The sequence below is a fragment of the Rhipicephalus microplus genome, chromosome 1 (assembly GCF_043290135.1).
Source record: "Rhipicephalus microplus isolate Deutch F79 chromosome 1, USDA_Rmic, whole genome shotgun sequence".
NCBI classification, from domain to species: Eukaryota; Metazoa; Arthropoda; class Arachnida; order Ixodida; family Ixodidae; genus Rhipicephalus; species Rhipicephalus microplus.
Genome location: NC_134700.1, coordinates 293,710,555 through 293,730,344, shown reverse-complemented (window position 1 = coordinate 293,730,344; position 19,790 = coordinate 293,710,555). Strand labels below are relative to the sequence as shown.

The 19,790-nt window shown below is 40.8% G+C and overlaps 1 protein-coding gene across 2 annotated transcripts in view; it reads right to left on the bottom strand.

The window, feature by feature from the left end:
* Positions 1-19,790, bottom strand: part of LOC142763944 (uncharacterized) — a 44,858-nt gene that overhangs the window by 9,101 nt on the left and 15,967 nt on the right. For both annotated transcript variants that reach the window (XM_075865173.1, XM_075865174.1), the window contains 7 exons: positions 10,983-11,106; positions 9,684-9,811; positions 8,942-9,041; positions 8,192-8,353; positions 6,732-6,817; positions 6,570-6,642; positions 2,842-2,930 (listed from right to left, as the gene is read on the bottom strand). In XM_075865173.1, the coding sequence (XP_075721288.1) occupies positions 2,842-2,930; positions 6,570-6,642; positions 6,732-6,817; positions 8,192-8,353; positions 8,942-9,041; positions 9,684-9,811; positions 10,983-11,106 (762 nt within the window). The remainder of the gene's footprint in view (positions 1-2,841; positions 2,931-6,569; positions 6,643-6,731; positions 6,818-8,191; positions 8,354-8,941; positions 9,042-9,683; positions 9,812-10,982; positions 11,107-19,790) is intronic.

The following is a 19,790-nucleotide window of genomic DNA, read 5'->3' as shown; positions in this document are numbered from 1 at the left end:
TACTATCTCAACTTTAATCACTATAATCACCTCCAAAAGATTTGCCCCATAATTATCTTCAAGCAGCTTAAAATGCAGAAATTTTTGTAGTTGGCATGTGTAATTTGTGTGTTCTCTTGTGTAGCATGAATGAGGAGTACCTACTGTGGTTTGGGCTAGCTGCTTCATATTATATTGAAAGGGAAGCGCAAAGACAAAGGGAAAACAAAGACAGTGCTCTTTGTCTTTGCTCTCCCTGCGTCCTTCTGCTGCGCTTACAAAATGAGTATAATAAATGAAAGCTTAAAGAAATAATGAAACACGCAAACAGAATATCATTGTTATTATTTTTATTTTCAATGGCCACAAGATAGTTTACACTAATTAGCCCTCATTTCGTGTCTGCCCCAGTGGACTAGTGGCTAGGGTGCTCGCTCACTCGAATGTGAAGGGTTCGATTCTAGCCACGGCGGTTGCATCTAAATGATGGAGGCGAAAAGGTGGATGTCTGCGTACTGCGTGATGTCAGTGCACGATAAAGAACAGCAGATGGGGTCAACATACGGCATCCCCAATAATCATCTCGTAATTTTTTTCACGTAAAACCACACATCTTCCTCCTCCTCCTCACTACTACTACTACTACTACTACTACTACTACTACTACTACTACTACTACTACTACTACTACTACTACTACTACTACTACTACTACTACCACTACTACTACTACTACTACTACTATTACTACTACTACTACTACCACCACCACCACCACCACCACTACTACTACTACTACTAGCACCACTACCACTACTACTACTACTACTACTACTACTACTACTACTACTACTACTACTACTACTACTACTACTACTACTACTACTACTACTACTACTACTACTCCATTTCGCATTTCGCTTGTGTTCGTCTTCGAGTCATTCCTGCCCTGACAGCGCTTAGCTTGTGTTTAATGTGTCGTCTCTGACCGCAGTTTTAGAGGAGCGACGTCGTGTATTACGTTCACAATACATGATTCAAGCCAGCCTCTTCAAAAGTATGTGCGCTGACTGATTCATCCCACAGAAATTAGTAATACACAAAAGAGAATGCTGAAACAGCACAACATTGATGGCATGCGTGCACAAATAGGCTGGGGCACGTCATGCACACGTGACATTGCTTATGTTTTTGGTGCGTATGTGCCATGTGATTCTCCAACCCCGATACCGAAGAGAGCAGAGAAGGAATCAGGCTCGCGATAGCTACATGGGACGAGATGCAAAGGATTCAAGCTTGCCTTTTCGCATCATGGTTTTGTGGCTTGTAGCGAACCAATTTGAAAAATCACCGTGGTACGCAAGAACTTCTAGTGTCTTATAACAACTTCTTATGTCTCCTATAGAGGGATGCTTAAGACGCTGCAGCAGATGGGTTACAATGTCAAAGAAAACACGCCTTCATTGATACAGCACGCTTGTTCTCTCTACAAGCAATTTAATTCGGTCAGGAAACTAACAAAAAACTAATTAACATAAAAATTAGATCTGATATGACATTCTAAAATCATAATTATCATTGTGCTAACAGTACTGTTTAGGTACATTCATTTCGAATGCGAGTTTTACCATGAAATGCTTGACATAGGATCTTTAACTGCTGTTTAATTCGACGTGATGATTGTAATTCCCATCCTAGTTCCTTTTTCATATTGCCGCGAACCATGCATTGGGTTCACAAAACACAAATAAACAAACCCAATGCATGGTTCGCGGCAATATTCGCACAGCTGCCATTTTTTGAGCAATGGCTTAGGACAAATATTGCAGCCCTGTTCTGTATTTTTTCATGTTTGTCACTTGAAGGCATATGCCAAGAGGTATCATACAGCACAAGCGTATTCGGGCATAGGATGAATGTATGCTAAATACACCGTTGATTGTAAACATGCTGGCACCTGTCTCAGGCTTCGCTGTGTAAGGTATAACAATTTGGCGGCCTTCGCCACCCCTGAATCAACATGAGTGTTCGATGAGTGGCCCTCCATAAATTTTCATTTGTTTTCCACCTACCTGCGCTGCACAGAAAAACCTACTGTTCCTTTCCCGTCGCAACACCCAGGTTTTCAAGGCCGTTCTCCGATTCCTTCAGGACACTGGACAGCTGTCTTTAGATGACGATCGCTGTGACCTCGACCATAGATACCACTCTTGTTTTCTTACCTCATCTATAATTTTTTCTTCTCATTCCGCTGCAGACGCTGAGACGTGCTTCCACTTAGGGCTGCAGAAATAGCGTCTTTTGCACTCTTCATGCTCCTCCTCCAATCGCTCGCAGCATGCCAGCATGCCAGCTCTGCGGCGTATGGTGGCCAGCAAGTGCCAATTCACTGTAGTTAGCGGTTGTTTTGCGGAAGTTGCTAGAATTAGAGGACCTAGTTCAACCTCATAGTGTTTGGAAATATCAATGTTGACTTTTATACATGAATAATGGTTTCAAGCCATGCTCGAAAACATAATATCTGGGCTTAATTAGCGCTCATGAAGGCGCTGATTTAGAAAATAGGCATTTCTAGGCACTTATAGGCATTTAGGCACAAACGCCAAAAATAAATATTTATAGGCACCAGAAAAACACTATAAAAGCCCTTCCTAGCTTCTAATTCATGTTCATATATCAAAATGGCACAATAAGAATGCAAGGAACAAAATAGGCATTTGCCTATAATTCGGTCTCTAGAGATCAAATTGGGTATTTTGTGTGATATCGTGGATGGCTCAAGCTAACTGGCCAACATCAAGGCTACTACTCATTTGTGCAAAAAATAAAGACATCTTCTCAAGAAACAGTAAACAGACCTACATAGCAGATGGTTGCAGCAATCGAAGTACAGCCATTTGCAGAGCTTCTAAACAGACAGCCACTTTCTTCAAGCTCTCCAGGCCAGTGTCCTGGGAGGAGGAAAAAGAAGCATATACATTAAGGGAGGATGCAGAGCTATAAAAATTATATATATATATATATATATATATATATATACATAAGGGAAAGAAGTGTATACATAAGGGCTCGTTTTTCCGTGTTTTAACACAATATTAATGAGATCTAACAGACAGTAATGCCAAGGAATGTACAGGGGAAGTTATTAGAACCAATGGAATGTAAATAAGAAGAAAGAAAAGTCGATGAAAAAATAACCAGCCATGAGCAGGAATCGAACGTACGACCTTCGAATAACGCGTTCGATATATATATATATATATATATATATATATATATATATATATATATATACTTCCTTACTTTGAACATGCTCTAACTATGTGCGGTTGTCATCTGCGCAACAGAAAAAAATTAAATGTACAATTCTTTCCACACGATGGTGGTGTACATTTGCATTTGAAAAAGCATCTTTGAAACCCTGCTTTCGAGAGGCCACCACAAAGCAGGTAAAAAGCCGAACGCAAAGTGAATGTCCATGTTAGAACATTTGTTTTTCGTCCCTTCTAGACACGCAATAACTTCAGTCAATATTACACCAAAGGACAAAGTAACACCGTACTTTCTCGCTTAAAACACACACCCTCAACAAGTAGATGACTAAAATTTGCTAAAATGACCTCAGCATATTGCCCCGAAGCTCGCTTCATTGCATAGTTGTAAAGCATTGCCATGAAGCCACTTTTGCAGAACAAATTTATATTTTTAGCCCAGACTTTGACTCCAAATTTTTTCTTTTTTTGTGTGGGGTTATAAGCAAACAAATATGATAAATTAAAAAAGGCACATTTTTAGCCGCAACAACAGCAGATTACTTGCCAAACCAAAACCGAAGCTCGGATTTGTGGAAACATAACACTTGAACAACTACTACTGGTTTTTCACCGATCCTGAGTCACTTTTGGAGTGTTTGTGTGCTACTTGATGCATGTGTTTATCCATTCTTTCTCCATTGAGTTTATTGTGATCAGCGGTTCTGTTTTGCTAGAAACACCGACTGTTGTGACCAACATTCACAGCTCAGAAGCTGTGAACAACAGAGGACGAATGGATGCAATTATCACAAGGCCCAGTCTATTTATTCAGCAGGCTTCTCTGATTAACTTTTTTTTAGCATCCACATCAGTAGCGTGTTGAGAAATCTTAGAACTCAATTTTCCCACTTTGCACTTTTGGACAGAATGAGTCTGTTACGAACACCATAATTTTGTAACTGCTATGCTAGCAACTGCTAACAAGATTCCTATACTGAAATTTTTGCTGTGATTCCGAGACTGACGATTCCTAGACTGAACACAGCGCTGAGACGAACTCAGCACTGTGTCCCTTCTGTGTCCGTCTCTAGCCCACTGCGCTGTAAAATACTCTACGATGAACTGAACTTTTGTCAGGATCAAGATAAAGTACTTTTCAGATCTCTAAATATTTTCTAACATGAAATATTATCAAATGTCTGACATGCAGTAACAAAAAAAGGGGTGGAGAGTGAGAGAACATTTTTTAGAGCTGTGAAAATTTTGCAGAAACATCACAAAAATACATTATCAGCTTATCCTGCACTACCTATTATTCAGAAAGACCTAATTCTAAAGATTAAATTTTTTTACTTTTGAAATAATAGTCTTATTAAGTTGGCTTGCCTGATAGATCACTATAGCAGCTATTGGCACAAAATCCTTGCAAGTGTTTAGCGGATACCACGCTTCTCAGAAGAATGACGAAGGGTAGCATAGAGAATGACAGCCTACTACAGAAATTATTACTATTAATGCCGTAGTGGGTACCCAGCAAGTGTGCTTGCAGAAGTTATCAGTGGAGTGTTTAGAAAAGGCTATGAAATGCCGCTCTTGTAACTTTAACTATTACTGTGCTGTGCCTTTTGTGCAGGCCGGGCAATTTTTTAGTTTCGGAGGCAGTAAGCTGCCACACTTCAGTCATCTGAGATAAGCCTCAACTGCCGTTTTAAGTCATATCAAACTATTAACTCCGCAAACACTTAGTGTGCTGGCAACACTGGTAAAAAAAACAAAGATTGCTGCACTTAACAGGGTCAACGCGGCACCTTCGCTTGGCGCTGTGCTGAAGTTTCGTGATTGTGAGGTCGAACCGCGTTGCTTCGCCGATGGTGAAAGAGTGATTACTGCGGACCACTTCATTCCCATCAGCATAAATGATTTCACTGGCAAAACAGCGCAAATAGTTGCACTATGCACGCAAACATCGAACCTATTCAACAAACTGCAAGTTGAATAACCTGTCTAGTGAGCTGGAGGTTGAAGAAGGCAACTGCTCATGGGTAGCAGGCCTTTCCGAATGGTGCTACCAATTTTGCGTTACATTGCTGCACTGCTACAGGCAAAGCCTCAAGAGTTTTCAAAGTAACTCCGCGCTGCTACTCGTGCTGCTGATTGCATGAATCTCACAGAGTTAGGTTGTCCCCTCAAAAGTTGAATATGCATGCCATTCACTGGATTACAGAACAGAGCTAGGCATATGTCAGTGCGTCTTGAGATTAGGCCAATCGTAGTTTCGATTGTAATAGGAGTGCTCCTTTCTTTCTGTACACCGATCCTGTTATTAGGTTTCTAATAAATAAGGTCGTGTGCTTCTGAACACTCGCTTGCTCGTGTTGGCAGTAGTTGACATTTGAAGGAAATACTATATGCAGGCACAACACGCACGCTGAAAATGCATGGACATGTATATATTGCCACGATGATTGCGGCACAAACATATATACACGCACACGCGACCGTCGCGTGCGTGTGTGTGTGCATGCAATAGTATGCATATGCGAAATCAGAAATGTTCTGGAGGAAGGATTACAGCAGCTTAATTTGTGAATGGGTGGTACTATGACTTGGCGCAGAAAGCAAGCATATGGTAAAAATTCAGTCACACAAATAATGCATCAAATTTCCTAAAATGCTTGCTTATATAAACGAAACTATACTCCGCGCTTAAAGATGCCCGAATATTGACAAGAATGCACACACCCTAAGTAATGGTGTACACACCAATTATAATTTAGTCATTGTAATCAAATTGATTGGAAGAAACTACCGTAGTGTCCGTCACCTTCGTTTCAATGCGCAAGTTTCTGATTTGCACCGTTCCCTGTCGCGCGTCGTCTGCATTCGTAGGGAAGAGATAGAACGGTACAGTAATTGCCATCTTTCCATCACTATGGCATGCAATGCCACACGCTGCAATGTTCTTTAGACATAATTTTCTTTTTTTCCAGGCACGTGTGCGCGGCATGGCAAAAATAAAGGAATTATGCGGCCGCTTCTCAACACGTGCCACGTGGCAACATATCTCCTTTCAAGGTTGGCCCTTGGGTGGCTTGTGCTCACTTGGAGTCGCGAATAGTGCGCCATAAGAGCTTCACGATGGGGTGATTTCTTTGACACGTCATCACACACAAAGGATACATGGTGGCTGACGAATGTGGCCTGTCAGCCCTAAATAGCAAGTACAGCTTACTGGTTCACCTCTTCAGCCAGTTTGTGAGCAAAAGCTTAGGTACACTAAAGCTAATCAACACCGCAGCAAGATTCCTTCAGAGCTTTAAGCAATACTGGACGTACCTGTATATACAGCAGCCTGTCCAACTTGATTCCAACAAAGCTGTCCCGCAGCATTTTGGCAACGGTAGAATGCCTGAGCAAAAGTTTGAAACGTTCATACAGTCAACTGCACAATTTTGCACTGGCTAGGATGCCTAAGACATGTAGAAAATGAGCACATACCGCACATTTTCTTCTTCATATTCCAATTTGGCAAGAGCTTTGCCGACTTCCATTACCAGGACACCAACATAGGTTTTACTTGAAACCTAAAACAAACAGCTTGTTTTGGTTTCAGAACTATACCTACAGATGGATTGCATTAGTCGGTCCAAAAGATGAACTTTTTCTTTATTGTTTGTTCCCCTCCTGCACAGTGAGGATTATGTTTTCCACTTGTCTAGTCCAGACTAGACACGGCTGTGCAAGCTAAAGTAACTGCGAATTGAGGAAGACAAACAAAATAAATCATTGATAAAAGTCCAAACTTTTATTAAGAAAGGCTCATTCTATTACTGTATTGCACATGTCCAAAGCAAATTTAGTTGATAATTTATGACATTAATAAGTATGTTCAGCAGAGTGTGATACTTCTAAAGGGCGTAGCTCCCTAAGTCGTGGGTTGTGCATCCCAGATGTACGCAGTCATAGGCAGCCACTTCTCGTTTAGTTTTTGAAATGTCCGCTACATGGCGGTACTTGTATATAATGAATATATGATGAAAAGATGCAAGATGGCAGTGCTTGGAGTGTTCACTAAATGGACAGACGGACAGACAGGCAGATGGATGGACGGACAGACAGATGGACAGACAGACAGATGGATGGACGGACAGACAGATGGACAGACAGACAAACGGACGGACGCGGCCAACAGACGGACGATTCACGGTTTACCGATAAAACGCTCCGAAGCTTTGCCCCACTTACTATCCTTCACTCCGAGGATATGCTGCGATTTTTTTTGTGCATACATCTTTTATAAACACATCCCATTAACAAGCTATACACTTATTATTTTTGTCCTTGTGATGCAGATTGCTCGCACTTGCACTGCGTATATGTCGTTCATTACTGGTGCTACCACACCAACATAAACAAGCTTTGCGCCATATGGTTTCCAACAACGGCTCTCCCCAGAAATTCGTTGGGGGTGAACATTCTGAAAGTGGGGCAGGGGGAAGAGGGGTTATGGAATTCAGGAATTTCAAGTTTTCATACTTCTCATTTTCAATGCACATTTACATTTAATTTATGGCATATACAATGCACATTGAAAAAGAAAGTAAGGATACTTGTGTTCTAGAGCTGGCACTAGAGTTGTTGAGTTTTCAAAACCACAAAGCCACCTGTTCAGATTATTTTTACATCATCAGGGAGTGGGAGGCACTGTTTGGTGGCAGTACGCATGCACTGTTGATGTTTATTGGTTCTTTAAGCATGTGTTTCAAAGTGGTAAAACGCAGTGGCATGTGGTCTATTGAAAGCGGTGAGTGGCGAACAAGGATGGTGAGCAATAATTTGGAGTTGTAGACATTTCCGTCACCACCCAATGTAGGGAGAAGCCTAATTCCAGCTCCCCTCCCCCCCCCCCCATTCCCGCTATATGCAATATCAAGGGAAAGCTTTGAGGTAGCTCATACAATGTTGATGTCTGCAGCCTCCAGCAAGGGACTCAGGTTATCTCGTAGCTCTTGCAACACAGAGTCCAGGGGTGGACAGCTGCCAGAGTCCGTCGAAACTTTACTAAACAACTGTGCTGAGGCATTGAGGAGTGTTGGATGTTTTGCCAAGTTCTGCATGACCTACAAAAAAAAAAAAAATTATTGTAATTATTCATACTTCACAAATGAGAAGTGTGACTGATGCTTGAGGGTAACGTTCACAAGAGAAATATGGTAATCTTTAATGAAGAGCAAAATCTTTATTTCATTTCAGCAGAACGTGTGATTACAGCATGCTCTGTCAGAATCCTCTTGCTGCTGGCAGCTGTCAAATCTATTAATCATACATTTCAATAGTTAGTTGATTGGTTTATTAATAATAATAACTGGGGTATTAGGTCCTAACATCATAATATGATTATGAGGGATGCTGTAGCAGATAGATCTGGAAATTTTTAGCATCCAGTGTTCCGACCATCCAGTGATCACAACGTACACGGGCCTTGAGCCTTTCACCTCCACAGAAATGCAACTGCAGTGGCCAGGATCAAACCCACTACCTTTGTGTCAGCAGCTGAGCACCGTAATCACTAGTCCACCACGGTGGACTGACCAATTAATTCATTTATTACAAGACACATAATGCAATGCACATATGTATGCAAACTATGCCAGCATTTCAAGCATGTGCCAAGTATAGTACGGAGTTCTGTAAATATAGCTGCAGACCTTAGCTAATCCCAGCAGGACTTCTTCTGAAGCACCTGGAGATACCTGGATCTTTGCCACAGTCTTCAAGAAGCCTACTAGGCGGTCTGTTCCAGAAGATCTGTTGCAGAAGAAACAGACAAAATGATTCTCAGAAATTAAAGGAAGGTATTCAGAAGAGCACGCGGGGTAATATTTGTAGTAAATGTAGTTAAGATGAAGCATTTGTTACGCAAGACTGCCTAGGCACTGCACATTTGTTCCTATGCTTTAGCATAAATGTCCAATAGCAACAGAAGTTACAAACTAAAGGGCAGTTCTAAAGAAAATAAGCTTTGGTTCCTGTTGTGTAAGTATTGGTTAAACCATGATTCTACACAAAACGTAAGCAAAAATTACCTAAAAAAACGAAGGCCATGACATCAGCATGGCAACGATAACAGTAACTGCATAATGGCCATAAGGATATGGTGCTGACCGCAAATTTTCTCCTTCAGTGCTGTTCAAGTAAAATCGCGCAGAATCAATCCCCGTGTCATAATAATTATGTGATGTATAGACCAGAGTACTGCAGGTTGAAGTATATGAGTATGAAATGACACACACACACACAAAGGGTATCGAAACAAATCCCTTTGACATCAAGAGCTGTGAAAGGAACTTTACCCCCAGCCACAACAGTCATAGCACAAACAGCGCATCCATCCGATAAGAGAAAGTAAATTGCGACAAATGGTGCACTTACTCCTCCACCTTTACTTACGTTAGGGTTATGCTACCTGTTGATATGCAGTGAATAAGCCACATAACACTCAGGAGGACTTCTGTCTCAGTGTTTTCCGTCACAGGGTAATACTGCCTGAGAAAAGAGTTCAATGCTTCAAGACTGGCCTGCATGTAGAAATAAAAATATACAGGAGATGTGCAGCAGTATTTTCAGGGAATGAATAATCTAAATTTTAATCCTTGCTATTTTTATTTCAGAAGAACCATTTTGCTGGACTCCACCACAGTCACCAAGCCATAACAGGGCCCAACAGCCTAGGCCTGCCCCCCTTAGAACTTCAAGAGAGAGTACTAGTCGTGTAATAATAATAATAATAATAATAATAATAATAATAATAATAATAATAATAATAATAATAATAATAATAATAATAATAATAATAATAATAATAATAATAATAATCTGCCTATACACTATTCAGTTATACAAGTAGTGATAGAGTTGAATGCCTTGTGTCTATTTATAACACAGTTTCTATCGCATTACACAGCAAAAAGGCAAAATTTAATACTAACATCAATAGTAATATGTAAAAAATGTGAAAAAAAATTGATTACTCTATATATCAAGTGTTTATGAAATGAGTAATGCTCAAAAAAAAACATTGGAACATGAGAAGGCATCACAATTACACTCAGAAGACTCAAGTACTGTGATACACAGTGATCACTTTGACCTTCATTGCAGCAAAATATTATTTGTGCCACAAATGTTTCGTGTAGTGTATTCATGAAATATTAGTAACACCATCATGGCTGATAAAATTTTGGCTTCCAACATACATTAATTCTAAAACATTGTGTAACGGCTGCACAGGTAAGTTTGCATTATCTACTGGTTTTGAACAATTAGTCAACAACTATTTTTGTGCATTTTTGGAGAGCGTTGTTCATTGAAATATCCCTAAACAAAAATAATAAAACTGTCGCAGTAATGTTGTAATCACAAATAGGCTCTAAAAAACCTCAAAAATAACAATATTGTTGTAAATGTCGGCAGGCATGCAAATACAATCCTTCATGGCAAGCTGCTCAAAGCTGTGCCAATGAGAAAAGAGAACTTTTTCTTTCCTGCAGTATTTGCATGTAAGTGAAAAATCTTGCATGAACAGACACACTTTCGTGTGTTCTTGTAAAGGCAAGACATCAAACACATAGGAGACTACTAGTAAGCTGACTATTCTACATTGGCATATGTCAACATGTAATAACTGACACTCCGAATCAATCTCATGTAGTCCTACAGCCATTTTTATTTGGCGAAAAGGATACACACCTCCACGAGTTCACTGTTGTCTGCGCTCAGAAGGCCGCAAAGCGAGCGAACAAGTCTGTCCCGTCCGAGTCTGCGACCATTTCCAAATGCTACCATGTCATCAGCTAAGAACACCAAAAGCTTCCTGTAAAGATGTCGCAAAGGTATGTGCTATAAACTCCAATCCCATTTGCAACAACTGCCTCACGACCTTTTCTGACATGCATGCAAAACAATAAATATTTACTAGGCTTGTGGAAATAGTATAAATTTTTGGTCCGAAGCAAATTTAAAGCGAATAGTGATTTGGTCAAATTTTTATAATTGAATTTGAATGGTATATATCACCAATTATTGAGAAAAAGAAGTGTATTTGTCATCAACCAACCAACTTGCACAATATTTTTTTCAAAAACTGAAGCAAGACATGCGCAGGCATCATTATTTGTGGTTCAAGAAGAGGAAGCAACTTTGCATAGTAGCACGATTTGACTTTTGGTAGAATGCAAACGACAAACAGTAAAATAAGTTTTAAAATTAACAATACTTGTAAACCACTATAACGATCTTTTAAACTTGAAATAAGGAAGAATCAATGAGAGGATAACATTTTGATTTAACCTTGAGGCATTGCTGCAGTGCGAATTTCCCCTGGATAAGTACACCTATCCACAACAGTGAAACAACTTTTATTTATAAATTTTCTTCGATTTGAATTTGAATTCAAGTCAAAGCAAATTTCAATAATGTAATATTCATTTGAATATTCAAAGTGCTTGATTATTTGCATAGGTTTAATATATACTATACAAATTTACACACCATTCCCTATAAAAATTAGATCCATTATATCTCATGAGGTGTCAATAAAACACAAGTTGCATTGATCAAGTAGCAAGTTATCTGATAGGTACTGCAGCCATTTGATTGCAAGACTTTCCATGTCGGGTATGTATAACTACAAATAATGTAAGTTTTGAAGAACACTCAAGGAATACAAGAGTACGCAAAATAAAAAAAACTGAGTAAAACAAGTACAGGTAATATAAGTAGCGACAAAGAGACGTGAAGCAAACACAAGCTACATAGTGTAGATACACAGCTAAGCAGGCACACAAAAAGAGTATCCCATGTTGTCAGTCTGGATATGTCCTTACCCTCCATCATGTTTGACAACCGTAAGCAGGAGAACGCACGAGAAAGAGGGGAGACGTCCATGTCGCTTGCTACGGCGCTCATTGGCAGCGGCTACCACGAACATCTTTTTATTTATTTACTTATACTGTCAACCCTTGCTTGAGGGTCATGACAGGGAGGGAGTACAATAATAAGTACAAACAGAAAACCAAAACAACTGGCACTCAAATAGCAATGCACACAAGAAACCAAAATTGGTAGTAGTTCAATTCAACCATGACCAAAATAAGCATCGATTTCTCTGTCAAAAGATTGCACATAGGTACTATTAACAACATGATGGGGTAAACGATTCCATTGTTCTATAGCATCTGGAAAAAATGACCACCAAAAGATGTCAGTGCGAGCGTTGAAAGGTTTAGTGGGGGCCTCATGATTCAATCTGGCGCTATGTTTTCCGGGAAGGCGTATGTACTCGTCTTTAGGTATTTTTGATATCCCTTGCATTATACAATAGAACGTTTTAAGTTTTTGTTTTTGTCTTCAAATTTCCAGTGGCTATAAATTGCACGAATTAAGCCTGTCAGTTGCTGAATCCCGCCTTCTATATCTAGAGCACACAAACCATACTGCATGCCTCTGAATACGTTCTAACTTGGTAACTAAGTGCTTTTGGTGAGGGCTCCAAACCACGGAGGCGTACTCCAGTCTAGGTCTAATATATGTTTGGTATGCAAGCAGCTTAACATGTTTCGGTATTTTATGCAATTTCGCTCGACGATAACAAAGTTCTTTAAATGACTCCGAACAAACTGATTCAATATGATGGTGCCACGTTAAGTTGTTTGTGATTGTCACCCCTAAGTATTTAAAATATGTTATTTCAGAGAGGGTGTTGCTCCCGATGCTGTATTGAAATTTGAGAACATTTTTCTTATTGGTAATGTGTACATAAGTTGTTTTCTTTAGGTTAATTTGCATCTCCCATTTGCGACACCACGATTCCAAATCTTCAAGGCACTCGTTCAACTCAAGCTGATTATCAGTACAGCTTACAGGCATATAAATCAAACAATCATCAGCATAAAGTTTCATCTTAACAGGTGGCTTTACAATAGTACTTATATCGTTGATGTACAATAACAACAACAGCGGGCCAAGAACGGACCCTTGAGGCACACCTGAAAACACATCTAGCGTAGCTGAAAGACAACCATCAATCCTCACCGCTTGCTTGCGGTTACTCAAGTATGCACCAATCCAATTTATAATTTCATCACTGAATCCCATTTTTCTCAGTTTAAAAAGCAGCTTAGTGTGGTTGACAACTTCAAGAGCTTTAGCAAAATCAATGCAAATTACATCAACCTGTTTGCGTTCGTCTATAGCCAAACTGAAATCATGAATTGTTTGAATCAACTGTGTCACTGTGGACTTGCCACTTCTAAATCTATGCTGACAGTCATTAAGTAATTGATTGACCTCCAAGTGAATCATGATATGCTTTGCTATAATATGCTCTATAACTTTGCAGCAAACCGACGTGAGTGACACAGGACGATAGTTGCTAATAACCATTCGGTTGCCGGCTTTAAACAAAGGTATGATAATTGTGCAGAGCCAATCCTGTGGAAGAGAGTGAGTTTCTAAAGATTTTTCGAAGATAATAACAAGAAAGAACGATACCCATTCTGCGTATCTTTTAAGAAAGGCAGTTGGTATTTTGTCCGGGCCGCTAGTCTTTTTCGCATCAAGATTTACTAACAGAGAGTACACCTTTTGATCAAATAACAAGGGTTCCATAGGACGTGCGCATGAAGAATGCACGTTGCTATCACCGCGCACATCTGACGGCATCGTGAACACCGACTGGAAAAACCTGTTGAGCTCGTCTGCTATCTCAATCTTTTGCGTCACTGTTTTCGATACGGCAGTGATCTGTTCAATTTTTTTCTTTTCTGCCGCTCATATAAAGCCAGAACTTTTGAAGCGCACTCTTAAGGAATTCAGCAAGGGTATGTTGGAAAAACTTACTCCTTGATTCGGACAAGGCTTCTTTTAGGGATTTACGAGCTTGAGATAGTTCAGTAGCGTTCCTGCCTTTTTCCGCAGTTTTTCATTTTTCTTTTCATGCGAATTATATTCCTGGTTATCCATGGGCTCCGTTGTTTTACCTTTTTAAGACGAGACAGGATGAATCTATGTGCACAGGTGTATACGATTGTCTTAAATCGATTCCATAATGTCTCAAGTGATTCATATTTCGAGGCGGACTGAAATTCGTCAAAGGCAACTTCTAAGAAATTTAAAATAGAAGTGCCATCCACTTCCAAAAAATTTTTAACTTTTACACGGGATACAGACTTTGAGCAAGCATTTTTCTCTGTGGTAATATTGGTAACAACTAGCCGGTGGTCAGATATGCCCTCTTCCACTGACACCTTGTAGTCATCCAACTGGCATAATAAGAACACAAGGTCGAGCATTGACTTGGTTTCAGTAGTTATTCTAGTGGCTTCCTTCACGATTTGCGTAAGGCTGTGCGAAAACAATATTTTTAATAACTTATCTCCGCTTGCAGTTTCGATATCACCAGGCGTCAAGGTTTCCCAGTTAATATGAGGAAGATTAATATCACCAGCCATTATCAACCATGTGCTATCGTTTATATTGTTACAGAGAAAAGTATTTAGGTCATCTGAAAATTCAGCAGATGTACCGCATTTAGTTAGAATTTTTGCTGTTTTTTGCAGTTGCCGCACCAGCAGCCGAGGCCTCCGCGGACTCGCCGGTACTGAAAGCAGCTGTGTGCGGTGTGTTTTGTGAATCAGATCGCTTTTGGGTTGTTTTCGAACTACAGAATCCTTAAGTAAACAGTCTCGGGCAAACTGCGTCGGGAGTGTACTGAGAGCAGCTGTGTGGTTCGGTGTGTTTTGTGAATCAAATTGCTTTTGGGTTGTTTCCGAACTACTGAAACTGTAATTAAACAGTCCCGGGCAAATTGCGTAGACAGACTGCACACAAGGCATATTTGTTTGCCGCAGCGCCGCTAGCATCAGAGCTCACTTTTTCTCGTAGATCCCGCAGTATGTTCATCACGGCTGTTAAACGCATGTCAAGTTTTAACCCCGTCGGCTTATTGCGCTATTGCAGGTATGGCCGTACGTCACCGTTCATGTTTTGAGCAATTTCGAGGCTACCGACGGTCTTGCCTACATGATCGATGCATATCCTTGGTAATTGTAAATTTAATGAACTATCAAGTGCTCATAATACGCCCCAGTCGGTTTTTTACTTGCAGCGAGAGCAGCGCAAAAACGTGAAACAGTTGTTCAATCACTGAGTATATATGTCCTATTTTAAAATAAACTGCCTAGTTACTTGACATTGCAGTGTCGGTTCGTGATGCCTGCCGCAGTTTTGCCGACTTTGTGCAGCAGTCATTCTCCAAAATACTGCAAATGTACAAATTGCAGGTGACCGTGGGTAATATTTGAAGCAATACCAGGGAGATATGAGGTAGTTGAAGTGCAAAACAAAACAAAAACTAATTTGACATGTGGGTGGCTTCCAACTGTATCACAGTGATGGTACTGAGCAGCTTACTACAATGACAAATTAAAAAAAAGATAAATCACAGGCAGATGATGAAAAAAAAAAACTGAATGACGATTAAGGGTGAAATTACTTTTCAATAAATTTCTGCAAGAGTATGTTTGTATTTGCCAGATGTTTTATTTGTATTACTTCCAAGGCCTCATAGCAGGAGGGTGTAGAAAATTCAATGCACACAAATAAAGTAAGCATTACCAATTTCTAACTTTACAGTTTTCAGAGAGGATCAGGTGTTTTATAATAAGTAAGCAGACAGAGAAATAGACAGAGAAAGTAAAAGTCCTGTGAAAAATGTCATTGGGCTTCCTCCTGTCTCAGCACATTTTTTTAAATTTTTCATCGCAACTCATTTCATTATTTCTGTGCTTCCACATTAGCCTTCACTGTGAGTCACTCTTGCAGCCTTCATGTGGACGGCTTCAGACAGGCAACGTGCATATTCACAATAGGCTCCCAGCAGTTTTTTTTAACTCTCGGGCCTGCTAATGTGATATTTTTACAGTATAGCTCTTCCATAACTGTTTTAATGAACTTGTAATATTTTGGCTTGAACACGTAAGCTGTGCTCAAGTGTAAGCAGCATTTTCAGAAACAGAATGAAGAAAGTTCACCTGCATTAGCGAACTCAGCCGGGCCGGTTGGTATGTACATTACCAAATGTTGAATTTAGACAAGTCGGTACCGATCTGTTTAAAACTCGCAAGTACAAGCAAGCACTGGGAACTCCTCAAAACATGAATGGCGTCATACGGCTGTTAGATGCAGTCGTTAGAATGGGGATTGAAACTACTACTATGGGGGATTAAAACTTAGACATGAGTTAAACACGCGTGGCAAAAAACGAGCTCCCAAGCCTTGGGAGCCCGCAGCCACGGCCGTACGTCTCGCTCCAACGTGTAAATCTTGTCAGTCTACTACTCGTCGTAATGCCATGAGTGTGCAGACGCCGCCTGCCTACGCAATCAGCCTCGACACTGTTTACTTACGGCTTCATTAGTTTGGAAACAACCCCAAAACATTTGGATCACCGGCATATTGACACAACGCAGCACCACGATCACCCGCTCCTCACCCCGCGAGCGCGACCGCGGCAACGGCTGCGAGGACAGATGAGGGCGTCAAGCCTTGCGCGAAAATGACACTTGTAGCAGTGGTAGCATATGAGCGCTGTAGCAGACGACATGGGCATCTCCTCTCTCGCACGCACGTTCTCCAGCATACGGTTGTCAAACACGCCACCCTCCATGCTGGCAAGTAATGAAAGAAGTGATTTTTATGGGCACCTAGATCAAGTGTTCACATTCAATGTTTATTTCATTTGAAATTCTCACATCTTATTTGTGTTTCTGTTTGCTTTACTTCAACGAGAGTGGTCATTCTGCCCCTTTCACAACAAGTTCTAACATGCCTCTGACTATTCGTTCAATGGTGATGGCGATTACAATGACACTTGAGGCATATCTGCTGCATTGCCACAGTTGCTACTACTTCAGTTCTGTCCTGGGCGCAAAAATATGTGCATAGCTTAGATGCTAAGTCTTGGAGGTCATACTAGCTGTGTGTGACAGCCGCAGCAAGTCAAGATTGTTAGTCCATTGGTGTGCATGATATTGCTGCGAGCCTAGACATGCAAGTCGCATGATCTACTGAACTCCTGAAGTGGGGCCAAGGAGTGAGATAAGACAAGAGTGCCGACTCCACTCGTCTGAAAGGGACACATTTTGCAACGCCACTTCATGCTTCACAGCGTGTTTCCCAGATGGCACTACAAATGGAGAGAAGCGGAAGAGGAGCGACACTGTTCTTCAGCAAAGTCGCGGGCAAGGGCTTCGCCTGTTGTTGCTATGGCATCGACGCGGTCACGTTTTGCTGCATTTATGGGCGTGCTCACCTATCCATTTTGTCTAGTGCTCTGGGCATGCTATTTGTCTGCGACCAATGCCTTTTTCTAAAGCATATAGCTATTGCAGTTTGTAGATTGATGTTGTCAGAAAAAATAACCCTTTGTACAGTTTTATTTCATTTATTCGAAACTGGCTGAATGCCTGACATTATTAGTATGACCCACAAGAAGCATACGATACTACTTCAATGTACAGAGAGGTCCACTGTTAAAGGGAACACCGGAGCACGTGTCGTCTGCTCGGCGCCACCGCCAGCTGGCTGCAGCAACTAGTTTCGCGCGAGAGCAGTGAACGCTGTGGGCGTGCTCGTTTGTCGTCTGCTACAGTTCCGGCCGCACTTCAGCTCGTCGTGAAGCCAGCTGTCCTGGCACTTTGAAATTCATCTGCAGGCTGCATGGCCACGTTCAGATGCAAAGCTGTGGCAAAGCTCAAAAGAAAATTTTATGTAAAATACTAGCTCATTGATACTTTGATGATTAAAAAAGCATGAGTTATTAGAACATATGTCTTTTTCTAGCACAACTATACTAAAAAAATATTTATCCTTGTGGAGTGCGTATTTGATGCTCACTAATTCAGATTTGAGCTGCTGCAGTGCGTAACAAGAGCCTTTAACTGACGCCACCAGAAAACTTTCTCGATGCGGGCAATTCTTTATCTAACGAGAAGGCAAACAAAAACAGCCATCCAGCTGATGTGTCAGGTGACATTTATCTAATTATAAATCATTTTTGTCATTTTTCTTCTAGCTCGAAAGAAAATGACTATTTTCAAGATTTTGCGGCTCAGGCCACCCTTTGCGATGAGCTGATGAGCGGCTGCAACTGTAGCAGACGACAAACGAGCACTGCCCACAGCGCTCACTGCTCCTGCGCGAAACTAGTTGCCGCAGCCGGCTGGCGGTGGCACCGAGCAGATGACACGTGCTCCAGTGTTCCCTTTAGCAGTGAACCCCTTTGTACATAAACATAACATTATTAAACTTAGTACATAAGGTGACAAGAAAAAATATGGTATGCAAAAGTAACGTATTAAACATTTTAATGCATTGATAAACAAACATGATCTCATTAGTAGATGAACTAACAAGTAAAGAAAAACTAGGAAATGAGACCGGAATGTAACTACAGGGAAAACTTTTAATGAGAAGGTGGCATTGGTCACTTCTTTTCATGGCATTCATCAGGTGCGAAGATGCTTTGCTTGCTTTTTTTTTTCTCCCGACAGTTCTGCACCTCTCGATCCTCTTGCAAGCAAAATTGCCGCATTTGCATAAGAACTTAGTACTGCCGAATTCCTGCTAGAATTTTTTCCATGTGCGGTCTGTCGGCCACTTGCAACAGTGCGTACAAATGCATGTTTGAATACATTCAACGGTGACATGTTTTGGGGGCAGTGAGACTGGAAAAGTCTTCTTCAAGGGTCTGCAAAGTTGAACCAAGTGCAGCCCTCTATGCCTCACAACAAGACTTTTGGTGAAATGTTCCCGCCACATATCCAGTGATGAAGTATATATGCAGTCTATTATGATGTGATCGTCCTTTGTCTGGGCAAAAATGCCCCCTAATTGACAAAGTGAACTAAGCGTGTGTTGGGGGACTAGTTGACTAGACATTCTTAAAACTGAATTAGGGACAAGACACACATCAAATATAAGGTGCTTTTCAAAGTGTAGAGCACATATTTTGTCCTTGGATTTCATGAGTTTCCTACTCACAGGAACTTTTCGACACACCTGTCCAATCCCTGCAGATCAGATGGGGCCGTGAAAAGCAGAATCCTCTTCCACTCTTTGCCATAACCAGACTTACAGCTGAGAACTAAACACTTCCTAGCCTCCTGTCCGGTAGCTCTGTGTCTTCACACATCACAAGAAATTACCTTGAGCCTTGCAGCATGAATAAGCATTCTGCAGAAATGTTATACAAAATTCGTAACTCGAAAATATCTAACCAACACTAACGCACAGACGGCCAGATGAGGGGAACAAGTGCACCTATGCTCTGCTGTTCTTGTTCAGCATAATTTGTTTATTTCCTTTCTGTAATAATATGTCACAATGTTTCACATATATGGTGAAAAACAGTTACAATGCTTTTATTTTTTATTTCATCCATTGTATGCAATGTCAACAGCAAATGTTTGCGGAACGCGAAATGCTCAATAAAGCTAA